At 38.6% G+C, this 18404-nt stretch overlaps 1 protein-coding gene across 2 annotated transcripts in view; it reads right to left on the reverse strand.

Moving 5' to 3' along the window:
- Positions 1-1336: 1336 nt before the first annotated feature.
- Positions 1337-18404, reverse strand: part of RAD50 (RAD50 double strand break repair protein) — a 53246-nt gene continuing 36178 nt past the window's right edge. For both annotated transcript variants that reach the window (XM_019478508.2, XM_014597638.3), the window contains exons 15-26: positions 17169-17358; positions 15443-15569; positions 14950-15143; positions 14431-14541; positions 13321-13413; positions 13131-13244; positions 12082-12209; positions 10436-10660; positions 6344-6429; positions 5796-5938; positions 4099-4232; positions 1337-1716 (exon numbers count right to left, since the gene is read on the reverse strand). In XM_019478508.2, coding sequence (XP_019334053.1) covers positions 1530-1716; positions 4099-4232; positions 5796-5938; positions 6344-6429; positions 10436-10660; positions 12082-12209; positions 13131-13244; positions 13321-13413; positions 14431-14541; positions 14950-15143; positions 15443-15569; positions 17169-17358 — 1732 coding nt within the window. In that variant the 3' untranslated portion in view covers positions 1337-1529. The remainder of the gene's footprint in view (positions 1717-4098; positions 4233-5795; positions 5939-6343; positions 6430-10435; positions 10661-12081; positions 12210-13130; positions 13245-13320; positions 13414-14430; positions 14542-14949; positions 15144-15442; positions 15570-17168; positions 17359-18404) is intronic.

The following is an 18404-nucleotide window of genomic DNA, read 5'->3' on the forward strand; positions in this document are numbered from 1 at the left end:
AGGAAGGGGGGCAGCTGTACATAGGCACTCCAGGGGAGACACCTGAAGCATGGTTTTGGTTGGGCAGTGAGGCAGGTGGCTCAGCGCAGGAGCACCCCCTACTGGCTCGCCATATCTTGCCTCTTTTTAGGTATTCCAGACTTTTGCCCCTTACAGGCTTTACTTTGAAATGTAACAGTAGCCCCCCCCCCCCCGAGATTAGCAATTCACTTGATTAAAGCATTTAAAGACCACCTTCAGGGTAAAATGAAAAGTAGTCTGAAAAAGGCTCAAAGAGAGGCCCTTTTGAGTCTCAAGAAGACAATGCTGAAGTCTCAGACAGGACTAAGTTCTCTGGCCAATGTTTAGATATAGAACAAAAACTCTTCTGATGGACATCATCTTGCTCTGTATCATGATTTCCTGGGCTTAAAATCTTCCAGGACAGACAGGAACATCATACACAGTACCCTGTTGGCTTAAGTCCAGCTCAGCTAAAACGTCAACCAAGTTCATACCATGCTGTTGAGTTTGAAGGCATCTCACCTTGCAAAAAATAGACAAAGCTGCCCTCAAGCACAAGTGATCTCCCCAACTACGAGTCAAGCAAAGTTCCTGTGGATGCTGTTGTCTGAGACAGAGCAAAAGAGTCCTTTTCACAGTTCACACAGAGGCCAAGTGGGGCACAGATAGCATACAGTTGGCTTGTCCCTCCATCCTGCTAGGATCTGCTTCTGATCAGTCCTGTTGGGGGTAGTACTGACTTGGTACTTGCCCCCACTGGCTAGGTCTACATTAGAGCACCAGGGCATTCAATCTCACTGCCAGGAAGGCAATGTCCCCTCATTTTCTCCAGCTCCTTAAGTGTTAACCCCAGAAGTGAAGTGGTGAGCATACGTTGAGCACAATGCTAGGCTTCCTCCTAAGGGTGTCCTCACCATCTTATCTCCAGATTGATGTGCATGGAGTGTAAGCAGGTAGGTGAAACTTATTTTCTTGATGATATGAGACTAAGCCTCCTGCTGCTGCTGCAGTAGACACTCACTGTGAACAGAGGTATCTCCTGTGGCTGAAGCAGATACATATGGGAAAGTATATCCTGTAACTTGGGAGATGAACACCAATTCTTGAACAGCTGGACTGGAATGAGGAGGCAGATTATCCTGATTACACATTACCATTTCAATGAACCTGCTGTGGCACATGAAGGTATGTACAGAAAGATCCATCCTGACACCTACTTGAAGATGAACATGGCTTGTTTATATTTTTAAAGCCCCAGCTACATTTATAGTGTGTTCTACAATCATTCAAGATTGTCCATATTCAGTATTTATATTTAAAACAAGCAAGGAAATTTGTGCATCTTTTAGATATTTTTAATTGACAGTTTTAACAGTGGACTAGTTGTTATTATTTAACACGAATTAAACATTCAGCTATGATTTTTCTCTTAGTGTAAGAAAATAGAGTTCTTTTCTTCATATCAGCAGTCTTAAAGCTTTGCTCTATTACTAAGTCAGGCTATAATATAAAAGTATCTGGAAGCCTTAATGAACATATGAACCTAAGGAACTGACACTGCACTTTACAATCTCAGAACACTGGTCAATGTTCTTCTTTATCCTGTAGAATGTCTCCACATATTCAGAGCGGCCCAGAAGCTCCACAAAATCTTCGTCGTGTGTTATCACAAGCAGCTGAAAGTTGCGCTGTTGCGAGCGGCTTTTTATTATCCTACGGAAGATTCAATGGTTAGGATACGTTCAGGGAAATCACATCTTAACTTGGCAAACTTACTTGGCAAATTCTCTAAAACAACCTTAGTACAACATTTTAAGCCATAAAAAGTGGTCATGCTATTAACTGTATTTACTTGATTCCAAGACGAGTGTTTCCCCCATTCATCATAGGGAAACCAAATACCACACTGCTCCAACTGGGAATGACGAGTGGCTGTGCAGGGAGCCCAGCTGGGGCACAGGCAGCAGCAGCAGCAGCATGCAGATTCCTGTTTCCAGCTCTTTCCCTGCCAGGCTCCTCTCTCTCCACCTCTTGCTCGCAGGGAGCCAGGCAAGGAAGGAGGAGTCTGCAGGCTGCTACTGTGGTCTCCAGCCAGCTGGGCTTCCTGCACAGTAACTCCTCACAGCCCCCAGTTGGAGCATCTCACTCTCAGCTGTGGCAGGCATCCCTGCCTTGCCTCCACTGCTGACTGGGAGAAGGGTCAGCCAGGAGGAGAGACACGGAAGGGGGACGGGAGCAGGACAAGGAAGAAGGAATCTGTGCACTGCAGAGCCAAGAACAGCTGCTCCCTGCAGCAAAGGTCAGGAGCATCCTGGGCTCCACCTGTACCTGGATCAGCACAGAAAGCAGCAGCAGGAGGCAAGTAGTAGGGGGTAGTTACAGGTTGGGGGATGATCCTTGCTTTTCCCCTGCCTGCCCCCTGTCTTTGCTTTCTCCCCTCCTGCTCCTCAGCCCTGCTTCCCCCCTGCTTTTTCACAGCCTACTCCCACCCCTGCTTCCCCCCACCCGCCCCCTCATCTGCTTTCACCATGCTGCTGTTTTCCTGCCCCCTGCAGCAATAGGAGGGACAAATTTAGGGTGACCCCCCAATAATTAGATTTGAGACTTGGAAAATTATAACAAATTTATTATTTTCCATATCTAGAGTATTGAGGGGGCTGTCTTAAATTTGAAGTCATCTTGGATTTGGGTAAGTTTGGTAGTTCTCTTTTTCTAAGATTTAAATTATGCTGTATTAAAAATGTTATTAACTGCTTAGAATGTACTGGAAAGAAGTGCAGGCTCTTCCTCAGTTATTTCATGTGATCATTAGTAAAGTACTTGACTATTAACATCTCTGGCTCCCAACTAGCTGCAGTAAACTCTTAGGAAGAATAAAGAGAACTAACTAACCAAATAACAATAAAGGTCTTTGTTGTTCTTGTATCACCATTAAGATGAAAACCCAAGATACAGAGATAAAGGTCATGAACTGTTAAGCAATCTGACAGTCAGCATTAATTTTACTTAAATAATGCTTCCTCCTTTTTTCAAATAATGGAGTATCTGGAATATATGGTATTGTATACAGAATCACACTATATGTTTGTGTGTCTATATATGTATGTATATGTATACATGACTGTCCGGCTATACAGATATATGCATTTAATATAATAAAAGGCTTAATCTGTCCCAGACCCAAATGGGGGAGAACGGGGTCAAACCTGGACCAGAGGGGTTGGGGTGGGGTCAGACTCAACGGTGGGGAGGGGTCAGATCCAAAGGGGAGAAGAGAAGGGGATATGGGCAATGTTCCCTCTAAGGTTTAGCAATCTGTGAGCAATCCTGGCTGGGAGTGCGTGGGTATTTCAGTGTGCCGGACGCAAAGCCAACAGTGGCAGGAGCGTTGGCGCCCCCTTTTTACAGCACTGGGCATCCCCCACAGGCCAGTGCTTGGGGGGGCCATGCTCCCCCACCCCCCATCGGTACGCCACAGTGTGATTGGCATTAAAAAGTTATTTCACGGCACGATTTTTTATTGTGCACAGTTGTGCATGCACGCAGCTTAGAGGGAGCTGCGGGTGTGGGACCGGATGCATGGGGCCATTGTTCTTGGCAAGCAATTTGCTAGTATATATAGATATAGATTTAGATCTCTCTATAGCCATCTATCTATATAGCTATAGAGAGATCTATCTTTTCTAGATCTAGAGATGATATAGAGAGAGCTATCTATATATATAGCGATAGATTATACACACACACACAGATCCATCATACACGCACATAAATATAACCATACTATATAGACACACTATACAGTATATACTACACACACATATACACTATAGTATATATAATTGTATGCATGTACGTGTGTGTGTACATACTTATCTATCTATCTGAAATAGATGCTATTGTGTACAGAAATGGCAAGCTACTGGGCAATTAAAAAAGAAATAATTTCCAAAACATGGTAAAACTACTGCTGCTGTTTTAATATACTAGAGAGTAGGATGGTAAGGGAGAGAATTCACCCTCCCCAATTCCAACTACACAGAGAAGATATCCACATCATAAGACTGCCAGTTAAAACTAAAACCAGTCACTTACTCCACCAGTGCATGTGCAAGAGACTCGATATTTTCTCGATCAAGATTAGTGGTAGGCTCATCCAGCGCAAGAATACCACAATTGAGACAAAATGTTTCTGCCAGAGCAAGACGAATAATAAGGGAAGCAAGTACCTGAAAGAAAATAACCCCCATCTCTTCAGTGTATTCTTAGAAAGAAATTATGTATGTAACTTTTTGTAACAACACTACAAACAGCAACAGCAGGCTTAAAAGACAACAGGCTGAGTGTTTATAAAAGGCAATTCACAGAGTTGCTGTTCTCTAAGGATAGTTGCATACAAAATTCAAACTTGAAATAAAAAGATTAATTAAAAAATCCAAAAAACCCCAACATTACATTTTGGAGTGAATTAGTCAGAATTCAGGAAATGCTTGAATTAAGGATGTCCCAGAAATCTTAATTCTGTGTCTGCATAAGAAAGCATTGAAATGCAGTCTTGAATTGAATGATTATGTTATTTTGCTCTACTTATCCCTAATCCTCTTCTACATGGGATGGTTGGGATTTGTAAGAACATATAGGCTCCCTTTTGGGCTATTATGTGAACTCTAGGTCCCTTCTGCACTCTCAAGCCACCACCAGTTTGTCACCATTTGTGTTGCCATGATGGGCACTGATATAAGTGATATTTTTGTCACGAGATCAGCCCCTTGAAAGCGCTCTACAGCTGTGCCCTGACAGAAGTGCAGAGCTGTAGTGCTTTAAAAGTGTTCGAGTGCGCAACAAATTAACCCTCATTTAACAAGGGTTTGGATGATGGGGCTCCAAAGCAGAGTATGCTCATTAACTTCCGTTTGTCCCTGTGCCTGAACAGGTGGTGTCTACAGGCTGGGAGGGAGCTCTGGTCTGGGGGCATGTGAATTGGAGCTCCCCTAGTGTGGGGCTCCAATCCACATGCAGCTTCTCTCCCTTGGATCCACTCCAAAGTGGAGCTCAATCCCTAGCCCCAGACCTAACACAGATATTTCTGTTGGGTTAGGGGGGAAGTCATTGCATCTCTTGGCACTTTCTGTGAAGCACTGTGAATTATAACAGGGGACCTGCATGTTTGTTAGTGTCCAAAGTGACTAAGTCTCGCAAATCACCTTTTGACTACATGAAGATTCAAACACATTGAAGACATTTTAGCAGGAGTATATTTTACCAAAGAATAATTTCCTGTAATTGTTTGTTGGCATCATATTTTCTGATCAAATAATTCTCGGAAAATGGCTAAGAAAGTTTCAGTCTCATTCACATGGGGCTTCCGCGTGACATTCTAAGCTTCTCCTGTTTTGTAAAATTTTTAAGCTTTCTTCTCAAAATGCATTTGTGGCTTGTTTGTTTTTTTAATAAAATCTATACAACTGTTAGCATCATTTCAGTAGATGAAGCAACTAGAAACTCTGCATCGTTTGTTTGGGGCATTTTGAGCCTGTGTTTGTCTTCACTTCTAACAATCCAGAAAGTATCTTATCCTTCCAACCACAGAAGTCTTGTTCCATGTAAAATGACCTGAAGAGGAATGTCTTGCCTTCAAAGCTTTGTCCGTCTCTCCTAATTATTCAGCTGGTCCAATAAAAGATATCACCCTAAGAAATCCTTGCCTATCACATGATTCCTGGACCACTATACAGAAAAATTCCTACAGCATCACGCTAACACTTCCATGTAAATGAAATTATATTACATACCTTTTGCCCAGCACTACATCTTCCTCGCATATCCAATGCAGTATCTCCTTTTATCATTACTACTCTATAATTGTAACTTCTCCTTTTATCAGATGCTGAAACATTCTCATCTGCATCAGAACGAATCTCTATATATTCAATATCTAATGGGAAGAAAAGGTTTCCATTATAAAAAAGCATGTTTTAATTATACAAATACTGCTCAGAACACTCTTACCAACAGATGAACCTTCAACAGTGGTAGGTTAATTTATGGAAATGGATTAAACTAGTATGCTGCTTAACTGCAGTATTGTTTCACCTCCTGCTCCCAAAGACGCATGTACTTTGGAAAGTGCAGGAAGATGAATTACATCAGATTGTGCCATGGCTCAACTACGTAAATTTTTATTATTCCAACAATTTGATTCAAGTTTAGAGTACCATGGATGCAGAGTTTTAAAAAAATGTAGTTGTGAAGTATTCAATGTTTATTACGAAGCAAGCTATACATAACAAGATGCTTTCAGGAGATTGTATACTGAAATGTTAAAAACCAATTCGGGTACCTTGCCCTCTGTAGGTGCTTCGCCAAAGATCACGAATTATTTTGTTTATTTCTTCCATTTTCATGCTGTGAAATGTCATTATTGCTCTAAGAAAGAAGAACAATAGACAAAATAGCTGACTTGACTAAAAGTGTTTTCAGGAAGACAGTGCTTTTCTGCCATTTTCCAAGTAGAGTCCATATTAAAAATATTATTATTTATGATAGTGAGTACAGCAGAAATGTATACACAATAAAAATATTTTACATTGGTAAATATTCCCCTTCGCATACAATTTAGTTTCATAATGTCAACAATTATATCTCAAAAGATATTAGAGCAATGGAAGCAAAACTCTTTGGTTACTCTTAGATTTCTAGTCAATTATTGACTGAAGAATATTATTACTTAAAGTTTAAGTGTAATTGTCATTCACATATAAAGTCTAGATTCCAAGCCATCACCCAAATAGGGATTTTCCCCACTTTAAAATGAATATTATAGAATTGTAACTGAGTTACATTATGGTAATGTAGGTGCTTTGCTAAAGATTGTGCACTATTTTTTGTCAATTCCTTCCATTTTTGAACCCATGGTTGAACTAGATAATCTTTTAAGGTCTTTTTCAGCCTTACTTCTCTATGATTTCATGCTGTGAAATGTCATTAGTACTCTAAGAAAGAACAACAGTGAAAAAATCTCATTTACTACAGGAGGAGTGAATGGAAGTTTCTTAGGAAGCTACATTTAACGTTAGGCTGACAGAAACGATTCAATTCCAAGTCATAAGTGAACCACACTTTTCATAATCTGAAAATCTGTGTACTTTCACAAATCAATTCATCCTTAAGATCTAGAGCTGCTGACTTCAGTCCTGACCCTACAAACATTTAAACCTGTGACTATCATTATACACACAGACTGAGTTCACTGTATAAACTAACTCATTTTTCTTCTATTTGCAGGATGGGGTCTCTCTCTCTAAGTGATATCAGAATGGTCATAAACAGATTTTAAATAACCTCTTCTAAACTTCCAGCTTCATACACTTTTGTTCACAATACGTGGCATTTCTCTCTGGTGCAAAGACCAAATCCACAGCTCAGATTCTTCTGAGGTTTACAGAGCGAATTTTTTAAAATATTGTGCTAATTACATTTTTATAAAAGCTGGAATGTTTTTGTTCCTTTGAAATCTTACTACATTTTAACTTTTCTTTTTAATTGAAAAGCAGTGTTGACAGTACAGAAAAAAATCCTTATCCTGTATATCTTAGTCCAAATAATGGTGCAGCTTTTCAAAGCAATCCAGTAATCTAGTGAGTTGTGTACAATCAATGGAAAAGGAAGGGCCACCTCCCCTGGCTCTACTTTGCAAACCTAGCAATACTTGGATTCAACAAGATGAGAAAGAAGGATGTCAAGAATGTGGGTTTAGAAACCATCCATCAGCCATGTCTTCCTTTACAAACATGTACAAACCTTGCACGTAAGTGGCATTCTTGCTACCTGCCTCTACCATCGATTTGAGATGCTATCTTTTACAAGAATCCAGAAACCTGCATATGGTAATGAGAAATTTACTATTTCAAATGGGTTAGGCCTGAATAGACAACTCAAGCACTTTTTGCCTTGACTGACAGCTGTGTGAAGTGAGGGAGACACTGGATTTGAGTGGAAAAGGATTTCTCTTTTCCATTCTGCCTTTACCAAGAATTCTGATTCAGTCACTTGGAAGGGTTAGGCTCTAATCATTTCCACCCATCTCACCCAAAAGCAGTAATAATGACACCAGGACTTTAAGAGATTGCATCTTTTATAGGAATCTTCTATCTGATAATATCAAACATGTATATTTTTATGTTGAGTCACCTGGTGTTGAAGCAAAGACCAACAAGAAACAAGCAATGAAATAAAGTTGCACATTATGGTTGACCTTTAATTAAAGACTGATGCTCAACCTTAACTACAGAAGACCTGGAACTCTGCTGTAATATCAGATTATAACATGAAAGTCCAAGTATGTTGGGTGGCTCATGCCAATTACTTGAACGCTTAAAAAAAAAAGCTGGGGCAATAAAACATTTCTGGGATGAAAAAAAAAATCCCCCCCCCAATCTCTTTAGAAACAAAATTCTCCATCTCATCCAGGGACGTAAAAAATTCCCACTACCATAAATAGAAATTGCTAAGCCTGAAGAAAGGAAAAATACACCAAAAATTCAGCACAAAGCTCAGGAATACATTATACAGCAATATTACCAGTCTTTAAATATAAAATCAATAAAGATGAATCTTACAGTGAATCTACCAGAAGCACAATGCATGCATGCAAAATGCTGATTTCCTAGACTACGTGTATGGCTTTCAATCTCTGACCATTAGAGATGATATTTTTCTCACTGATTTACGCGATTACCCATAAGTGATGCCTATCTGTTTTTTCTTGAAATTACAAGACTAATTTCCTGTATTGCCTTAAACAGCAATTTAATTCTTAACTATAAAAGGGAAAACTGTAGGGGAACTCATGGAGTGCATTTCCATGGTAAGTGGCAAGGCAAAGAAATGCAGGCTGCTTATAGACATGAAAAAGAAAGAACATAGCTTTACTCTATGCCCAGTCGACCCTGCACTGAGCGCAGTGCATCCCCAGAAGAGGCACCACATTAGTCTGACCCAACCTCTGCACAGATCAGGGGCTTCAGTGGGGCTTTTTGGCACTTTTGTCTAATACCCAATTGAATCAGCTTTAGATAAAAGCATCAAGAAGCCCTGCTGAAATGCCTGATCTACACAGATGCTGGGGAGCCAGGCTGAACTACAGCACTTCCTCTTCCTGTAAAGTGCTTTTTTTTTTTTTTTTTTTTTTTTTTTTGGGGGGGTCTTCACATTTGTCAGCAGCTATAATGATCATCTATCATTTCATTTTAAAAAACAGAAATTCTTTACAAAAGCAATTTCAAAAAAAGCTTACAATGGGATATCAACATCTCTTTCAAACACCATTTCTTTATTCTTCCCTTTTATTAAACGAAGTACTCTGAATACATATATATATATATATATATACACACACACACCTCAAGAAAGTAGCCTTTGAGACACTGTGACTAATATACCTCTATAACCACACATCAGGAGGAGCAGAAGCCATGAACAAGGAAATTCCAGCAACATAGGAGGGACTGGAAAGCAACACTTTAATTTGCTCGAGCTACATTTTTAACCCTGAAGCATGGCTGCATTTTGCTTTGCAAGCATTATTATTTATAAAGCCTCAAGGGTGGGCTAGGTATTTTTTATATGCATGTCAAATGATTAGCACCAATTTTACTGTACAAACTCAGATCCAAGAGGCAAAAGCCAACCAACAATCAGCTTTACTTTCCCCTGTCTAATGGAGATCCTGCCCATGGAGCAGTCTATCACTCTTTGGGAAACTCCCATTTTTAAAGAATGCTCCAGGATATCATCTCAGCACTACAAGCTACTGTGAGCTCATAAAGCCCATCTTGCACATTTTACACTAACCTCTCATACTGTGTCAATTCAAGTTCTTATCTTCAAGGTGCTCAAAGGCTTGTACCCAACGTACCTAAAATATCATCTAACACTCCACAATGAAAACTAAGGAACTTGGCTTCTTAGGCACAGCGGAGCCTTCCAGTATTATGGTAAATCTTGTGTGTAATTGAGAAGTTCAGAAACATTTACTGTATTTCTCAACTGGCGAGCTGAAGCCCCTCAGTCCTCCTCCAAACAGAGGCACCCAGGACAGTCCCACCAGTGCTCCTGTTTCTGGAAGAAGCATAGGAAAGGCTGGACTGGGAAGGGCTACATTGCACAAGGCAGCTTCTGCCTGCTTTAGGTTGATTGCAGCCCTAATGCAGAAGGAGCATACGTATGTGCCATGTGCCTGTTGGCTGTGATGCAGGCACAGGGCAATTTTATTTGGAGGCAGCAGGACCCAGGTGTGAAGCACTGAAGTAGCGCCAGCAGTGGTATTCAACCAAGGATGCTGCCACATTCAACAAAGTGGTTGGGGAGGGGCCAGGACTCTGAAAAGTTGATAATCACCAATTTAAGTATTTCCACCATGTAACATACTCACTTGTCAAGTGCCTTGTAGTAAATGTCTAGGTCCTTGTTCACCAGCTCTGTTGTTCTCATAACAATCATCATGTCTCTGTACTTTTCCTCTGCATCTTTGAACTGTGATTCTCGAAGCTCTTTCTTAAACCTAATGATCTCTTCCTCAAATCCACGCTGCCTGCCTAGGGCCAAACTGTGATTTCTTTTCAGTTCTTCTATTTTCTCTTCTAGATGATGTTGTTCTCTGTCATGTTAGAAAAGAGTATTTTGCATTTAATGCTTCATGTCTAAAGGAAAGTTCTATCTCCCTGTTTTTCCTAAGAGATAATATTTTGTACAGCAGCAGCAAGTATAGAAGTGAAACTTGCAATCCAAAAAGATGTTATATTCACTGCCCTCAAACACAAAACTGCACTGCAAAATATTTGTTACTGGTAAGAAATGAGGAAATATTTTGATGGGATTTTGCGTAAAAATATTATAAAAATCACTACTCTAATTAGTGAAGAAAAATCATCAGGTTTGAAGGCTGCAATACTATATGTAATAATATGCAAAATAAGTCCAACTGTAGAGAACTAAATCTTTAGCATAACACAGCAATGAAATGATTGCTACGGTAATTCCTTAAATGCCATTAATATGTTTGGTACTATACAAGAATAGTTGATATAAAAGCGGTGTAACTAAATAATTCTAAAAAGTAAATGGAAACTTGCAACTTGGGTATGTGCATCAGCTGTTTTGATTTAAATTTGTCTTTCTGCTCCTATATGGGTATAAAAAAGGAGCTAATCTGCAGTAATTTGAAAACCTAATTAAATAAATTTAGGTTACAGGGATTTAGCTTCACTTATTCTGGCAGAATTGGAAAAATCTACCAGTTATATCAAAACATCTTAAACCAGTATAAATTTAACACTGATACAACCATTATGTATGTTTACCCCTTCACAGCTGGCTCCAAAGGATTATGCTAAACTCTTGAAATGAGTGAAAAATGTCCCACTGTGATCACTGCAAGCAGGACAGAGTACAAAAACAAGACACTCTTGTACTTTCCCTATTAATTTTTACAAGTAATAAAAATCATCCATGCGTATCATACACCAAAGAGGTAATGCTACGTCTCATATTTAGTTGTACTATAAATAGAACATTTTAAAAGGTAATATTGTTACTTCTGACTTCCATCTGAAGTGACACTTGCAGGATTGGCCATTATGGATAATCACACTAGATGGATGATACACTGAGGTTTAAACTTGCAAACATACTCGAGTCTCACAGACATCAACAAGATTTATAAACGAGAGCAACTGCATTCATAAGAAATGTCCATAGGACTAGTCTTGGTTTTGGAAAGCAGTTCTCAAGCTCTGGTTACTGGAAGACTTATTCACGAGAGATGCTGTCTCACCACATTATTTCAGCTGCTAAGCAAGATGATCAGAGACAGACCTATTTAATGCAAATTTAACTAACTTACGTTGCTGTTATCACAGGGATATTATGCAGGTATGAATGTGAAGAGGAAGTGGTCTGAAAGAGTGGAAGAGAATCAATCTCTCTATTAATAGTGTGGTGAAAATGCAACTCTTTTGGGGAACTCCTGCTTATGATGGTTTGGATTTTTTTTTTTAAAAGATGATACGATAACCCTACGTTTTCATTTGTTGAGCTTTCATTTCCCCCAGCTCCTTCAAATGCTGTTTTATTTCTTCTTCAACTCCTTTTAGCTCTTCATTTCTTTTTCTTAAAGTAAGATTATCCTCTAGCCATCTTTCTTGTATCTAAATTCAAGTAAAGCCAAAACATTTAATAGGGCAATAAGCTTTTAAAATTCCACACTTCTATATATAAATACATACATTTTCAATGTATAGGACTTGAATACAGAACAATTCTGAAATATACATATGATACAAAACTACATAATCAACCGACAGCAAAATTAGCTGGCAGCAGTGAAGACATATTCATATTATATTACATTAATAAATTACTTTGGATAGATAAGTTATTTGAAAGAGATGCAACACAAACTGTCCATGACAATGTTTTGGGCACTATAATAATAGTACTGTAATTCATTTGTGTGTCAGTGGGATTGTGCTTGCAAGTAAATGAAACTGTAAATGTTACTTTAAATATAATGTATTATTTTGGTTAAATCCTTTTAGGATGTTAAGATGAAAAGTGGAGCAGTCAAACATTACACTTGAGTGTGAACAGTACTTGAACAATATCACAAAGGATTTCAAGTATGTAAGAAACATAAATAAAGTTGATAAAATGCTTAAGGATGGGGTACTTTGAAATTTAAAGCGTCCAACACAAGATACTTTACAACAAAGGAGCAGCGCTACACACAACATTTCTTTGGAAAAAGTAGGCTCTTATGTGACTTATTGGTTTGCTTACTTATTGGTAGGTTTATTAGTTTGCAGCTAACATGTTAACAGAGGATTACAGACCTGTTTTCAAAGGGGCATCTACTTGTAGTGCATATAAATCTTGGACATTTTTGAGCCATGTGCAGTCTCACTAGGATCCCGATTAGATAAGCTGCTCCACAAGAGATATTTATGCCACAATAAATCAACACATCTTTGCATGGGTACAGCTAACTGCATTGATTTGAGTGCAGGATCAGGTCCCCACTAATCATTCAGAATATGTTGCATCATAAAAAAAAACAAATATAAATTTACCTTCTGGGTATCAATATCTTGTCTAATTGTTCCCATCTCTTTATTTATCCTTTCCTTCCGGTTCTCACAATCAGCTAATTGAGTTTTTACTTCATCGAGTTCAGACTCCTTTTGCTATAGAAAAAAAGAATTGTTATCACTTTAACATAAAAAATAAGAAGTATTTTGACTGTTTTTCTTTTAAAATTACCTTTTTATAGTCTTCTTTCCCATCTTGAATATAGTTTTCAATTTCTTTCATATAGTTGTGAATAGTTTTAACTTTCTCTTTGGTATCATTTATCTACGGGGAAAAACATCTAATTAAATAAATGTTTAGGTTCAGAAGTGCGCATGTGTATATACACACACGCGCTTAATTCACAGAACTGCATAACATTTAAGTATAGAATGCTTCCAAATGTACAGGCCACTACAATATTTTCAGTACGCTTAACTGAAAGCCTTTAGTTTTTAAGACAAATATTCAGTTTCATTCAGATTACCAAATTTAGCAAAACAAATTTAAAACATCTCTAACTTTGAGAGTTCTATTCATTTTATAAAAATCTACTTTTTATTTTATATTGGCAGGGCTTTTCCTTAAGAAGTTTTCTTTACTATATTTTTCTGTTTCTTTTAATTAATTTCTTTCACTGTTCTAATGTGGCCATGCACCTTGTCAAAGGGTACCAATATACATTTTACATAAAAATGTTACATGTTTGATGGCCTGCTTTGTATCACATCTTCCTGCCTGTTGATGTAATAAAGACTGACTTTCAAGACACTGCCATATAATTTCCATGTAGTATACAGCATTAAACAACAAGTTTCTGGTCTGGATACTCAAAACTGAATATCTTAAAGGTTTTAAATTAGGGGCTTAAATCAGCTCTGTGGGCTTACTGGCCAAGTCAAAACAGAATAGGACAGCTGTAATGACAAGCCATGCTAGCTGCTGCACTGAAAGCAGCATTACTATGAGAGGGCAGTATTGCAGAGAATAGCTCACTGTTAAGTCCACACCCTAGTTTATCTTACAGCTACCCTGTTTATGTAGCCACAGACAGTGTCCACAGGAGCCTTGTGGAACAAGGGACTGCCAACATACTGTTTCAGTGTTGGCTCATCTTCTGAACTGGGCTATGTCTTCTCTCTTTGAATGAATTACAGGCAGCTTATGAGGCTGTCTGTAGCCACCACAGTTACCCAAAGACACACTTTCCTTATAAGAGCTCTGGAATCCTTCTCTAACAAAAGTGTCTTTATAACTAAATAAATTACTGTACTCTTAACTTAAACATTGTAAGAATCTAACCTTGTCTTGCATTGTCTTGTTACTTGTGTTCTTCTTATTGATTAGATCCTCTCTCTCCTGCTGGAGTTTTTCTAAAGTAGCGTCCAAAGGAAATATTTGTTCCTTTGCTTCCTGAAAAAGAAAAGAATATGCCAATATACATACTTTTCTTAGAAATCCACCTTTAATTTCCCAATGCCTTACTTATTTCCTTTTCTTGTTTGTAAACTTGTGTATATCTGGGAGTTCACTGTTATGATTTTAAAGAAAATTCTTTTCCAAAACGAGAAAAAAAAAAAAAAAAATCAAGAGGGGCAAATTGTACATGTTATCTGTGAACTATGGGTATACAAAGCAAGCCTAGGAGGTGGCCAGATTTAAAGAATGGCAAAAATAAGCAGAAAGAACAAATTTTTTAAAATTGTTATAATAAATAATAATGTTAGATTACAGTAAAGCTAGTTCTAATGCATCATACTGAAGACAAACATTTAACAGTACTTTTGCAGAAGTAAAGAAAGTGCATGTGAATTTTCTTACTTTGATCTCTCTGCTTAAGGACTGAACCTCAGTGGACAATTCCACAGTCTGTTCTTCCAGCTGTTGTCGACGTTGCATTCTGCCGGAAATGTGAAGCTTCTCTGCTTTCAGTTCATTCAGTGTACTCTTTAGCTGCTGGATCTCATTCTGCTGGGCTTGCTTAAGTTTTTGATTTAACTCAATTTTACTTGTTACTGCAGACCAATTTAAAAAATCCACATAGTTTAACAATCTGGGACTTAAAACAATTTACTCTGCATTAACTGAAATTGAATACTAAAGTATTCTTGGTAGCAGGTGACAGATTTTAGACAATAATAAAATGACTAGTCCACTTAAACAGGATTTATCTGAGACAACCATTTGCTTTAAAACACTACATAATATAAAACCAAATTTAAATAACTGAGGCTTACATAAAAGTGAAAAACGATTTTCAATCTATCTTCAAAATGCATCAAGATTGGTAAACCATCTTGCTTGCATAATTTACCTGTATCCCACAAGTGTTTCTTTCCTTGCTTTTCTTGGCTTACTTGTTGAACAGTTCTAGTTAAGTCTACCCCTAGCAGTTTGGCAGCATGCTGAGCAATTTTTCTTTCAACATCCCTTAGATCAATCTAAAAGCAATAGGAAAAGTTAATATTTTTGCACTGTTTAATAATGTGTTTGCTAACTTTAACAAAACAATCTTTTTCTTAAACTCCTCCAATTCAGAGTAACTTGCACTAAAAATTATTTTTTTAAATGAAAGATTGTCTTCTTTAGCCAAAAGAAATGCTAATGTAAATGAAGTTATAAGGGGTATAGGTCATAGCCGTGTTGGTCTAAGTACAGAGTCAGACAAGGTTTTTAGGGTAAATCGTATTTGAGTTAGTCTTATAAAAGATATTGTTGGAAAAATTCTTCTCAGGAAGCTTTCGGGCACAAACACCCCTTGTCAGGCTGAGGAAGCGCCTGCAGATGGTAAAACAATGTCTGCAGGTGGTAAAGCAGCCATTACCACTCCATCCATGAAGAGCATGGACCATCTGCAGATACTTCGTCAGCCTGATGAAGGGTATTTGTGCCCGAAAGCTTGCTAAGAAGAATTTTTCCAACTATCTGAGTTGGTCTAACTGAAGATATCGCGTTTAACCTAAGAACAATGAAGTTGTAAGAAATTTGGTTTTCACTCTGAACTAAGAATACATATAGCACATTATTGAAAATTGCACTACCACTTCTAAGCACCTAAACTTTTTAGCATGCAAATCGCAGATGGGTTTAAGTAAATAGCATTCATAAATATCGGCTGTATGAAAACCTCAGGTGCATAAAATGTGCATGTCATCTTTAGTCCATTTCACTAAAGTACTAGACACAAGTGTACAAGTTTCAATTTAAGATTTGTAGAAAGAAAATGCCAATTAATCAATATGCACTGATGTGTTCAGAAGTGTATACATTGAAAAGGGATATGATCAATATGTATACTGATATCAATATAATCCCAAATGACAATTTCCTTCTAGGCCAATAAGGTAGATGTGACAGTCCTCATCCTATAAAGTCTTTCTGAAATATTGTGCCAGAATTTGGCAAGATGAAACAGTAGCACATTCTGTTTTGGATTTTAAATCCCTAACAGAATTAGAAAACTTCCCAAATATATCACCTCTTCTTTTGTGCTACATAAGTATTTTCTCTTAATTATGTGACATACTCTGCAAGCTTCTCCGTGTAAATGGATGATCCTATAATACAGAAGTCATAAGTAAGGAAATGTGCAATAAGATATGAAAAGGTGCATGGTATGAAACTCAAATGCAGAGAGCTAATTAAGAATGACTGAAAGTTGGGGCATCAGAACTGCAAAGCACACTTCATTTAAATTGAAGTAACTTCCAAATAGGGAAGCTCATAACTGAAGGTTTAGTGCAGAGAAAATGATTTCTCCCTTCACTTCTCCATGGTATATCAAAGAATGCTACAATTCTTGTGAACTCTTTGTAAAGTACTCCGAGATCCTCTGAACTGAAAGGCATTATACAAGTGTAAGATACTACAGTTACCATAACCATCTGTGTTAGCTTTGGAATTGTTTTCTAAATGCTTTCTCTAGTAGCTCTAAAATTCTTCAATACTTCAAGGTGTTGTAAAAACAGTAATTACTGGACACCAAAAGTAACATTATGGGAGTGTCAACCGTTCATTAGAAGAAGTTAAGAAAAACTTACCTGGTATCTTTCCATAAGTGTTATATCTTGTAAGCATGCTTTGGCACTTTCCTCCTCAGGAATAACTGTATGTAAGAGAGTTTCTACTTCTTCTATATCAGTTTTTAAGCGCTGAATATCTCGGTTTACATTCTGTAGTTTGTTCCTTAAATCTGGTATGTCCTTTTCTTTGAGTTCGACTATGGTCTGCCTGAATAGGAAATACAAATCTATAGCAACTGCTGATTCAAAAACTATAGCACACTCATGATATAATGAAGGCTGTACAATATTTAAATGCGAAACAGATGGAATAATTTTATAAAAAGTGTCAGCTGCTGAAATCTTCCCATCTTTGCTTAGTTCATCTAATTCAACAAAATATGGCAACATATCCCTATTTTTTGAGCTAAGATTAGTTCAATACCAAGAGAATTTGTCAAAGCAATGCATTAATTCTTATCTTGGGTCATACACAAATAAACTGTACAATACTACCACCTTGAGAAGGAAAAGTGTACATTTTTATCTGCACTTTCCTCTCTTATAGCCTAAGTCTCATAAAACCTGAGATTAATTAAATCCTGATAGAACAGAGGTGGGCAAAATATGGCCTGCAGACCAGATCTGGCCCACCAGCTGATTAGATACGACTGGAGGGCAGGCACCCACCAATTAAATTACCTCCAACCCACAGCTGCCCTGCTGTGCATCAGACCATGCCCTGGCCACTCCCGCTGGGGCAGCACATGCTGTGCTCCCACCCTCGCCCACCAAAGGGCCCTGGTCAGCATGCACAGTTTCCAGGCAGGGCTGCTGCTGCAGCCACCCAGGGAGCTGCTTGGCTTCCCCCACCTCCAGCAATTCCTTCTTGGCCCTGCTGCAGGGCTCTGGGCAGCAGGTAGGGAGGGGAGATGAAGCTGGGCAGCTCCTGCCCCAGTGCATGGGGTTCCAGCTTCAGGTCACCTTCCACCCACCCTGCTCACCTGGCACAATCAGCAGCCACCTGCAGGCAGCTGAGCGGGGGTAAGGTAGCCCTGGCAAGAAGCTGTGTGTGCAGGCTGGGGCCAAGGCCAGGGTGGGTGCAGATGGGAGCATGGAATGTGTGGAACTCAGCCCCATGCAGAGTGCCAGGGAGCAGCGCCCCCTCGCCCCACCATCCCCACACCCACTATGCTCATACACACTCTACCATACCCACATACATCCCTGCCATACACACACCCTATATCCCACCATATCCACATACACCCACCA

Source organism: Alligator mississippiensis, chromosome 9 (assembly GCF_030867095.1).
Source record: "Alligator mississippiensis isolate rAllMis1 chromosome 9, rAllMis1, whole genome shotgun sequence".
Taxonomy (NCBI): Eukaryota; Metazoa; Chordata; order Crocodylia; family Alligatoridae; genus Alligator; species Alligator mississippiensis.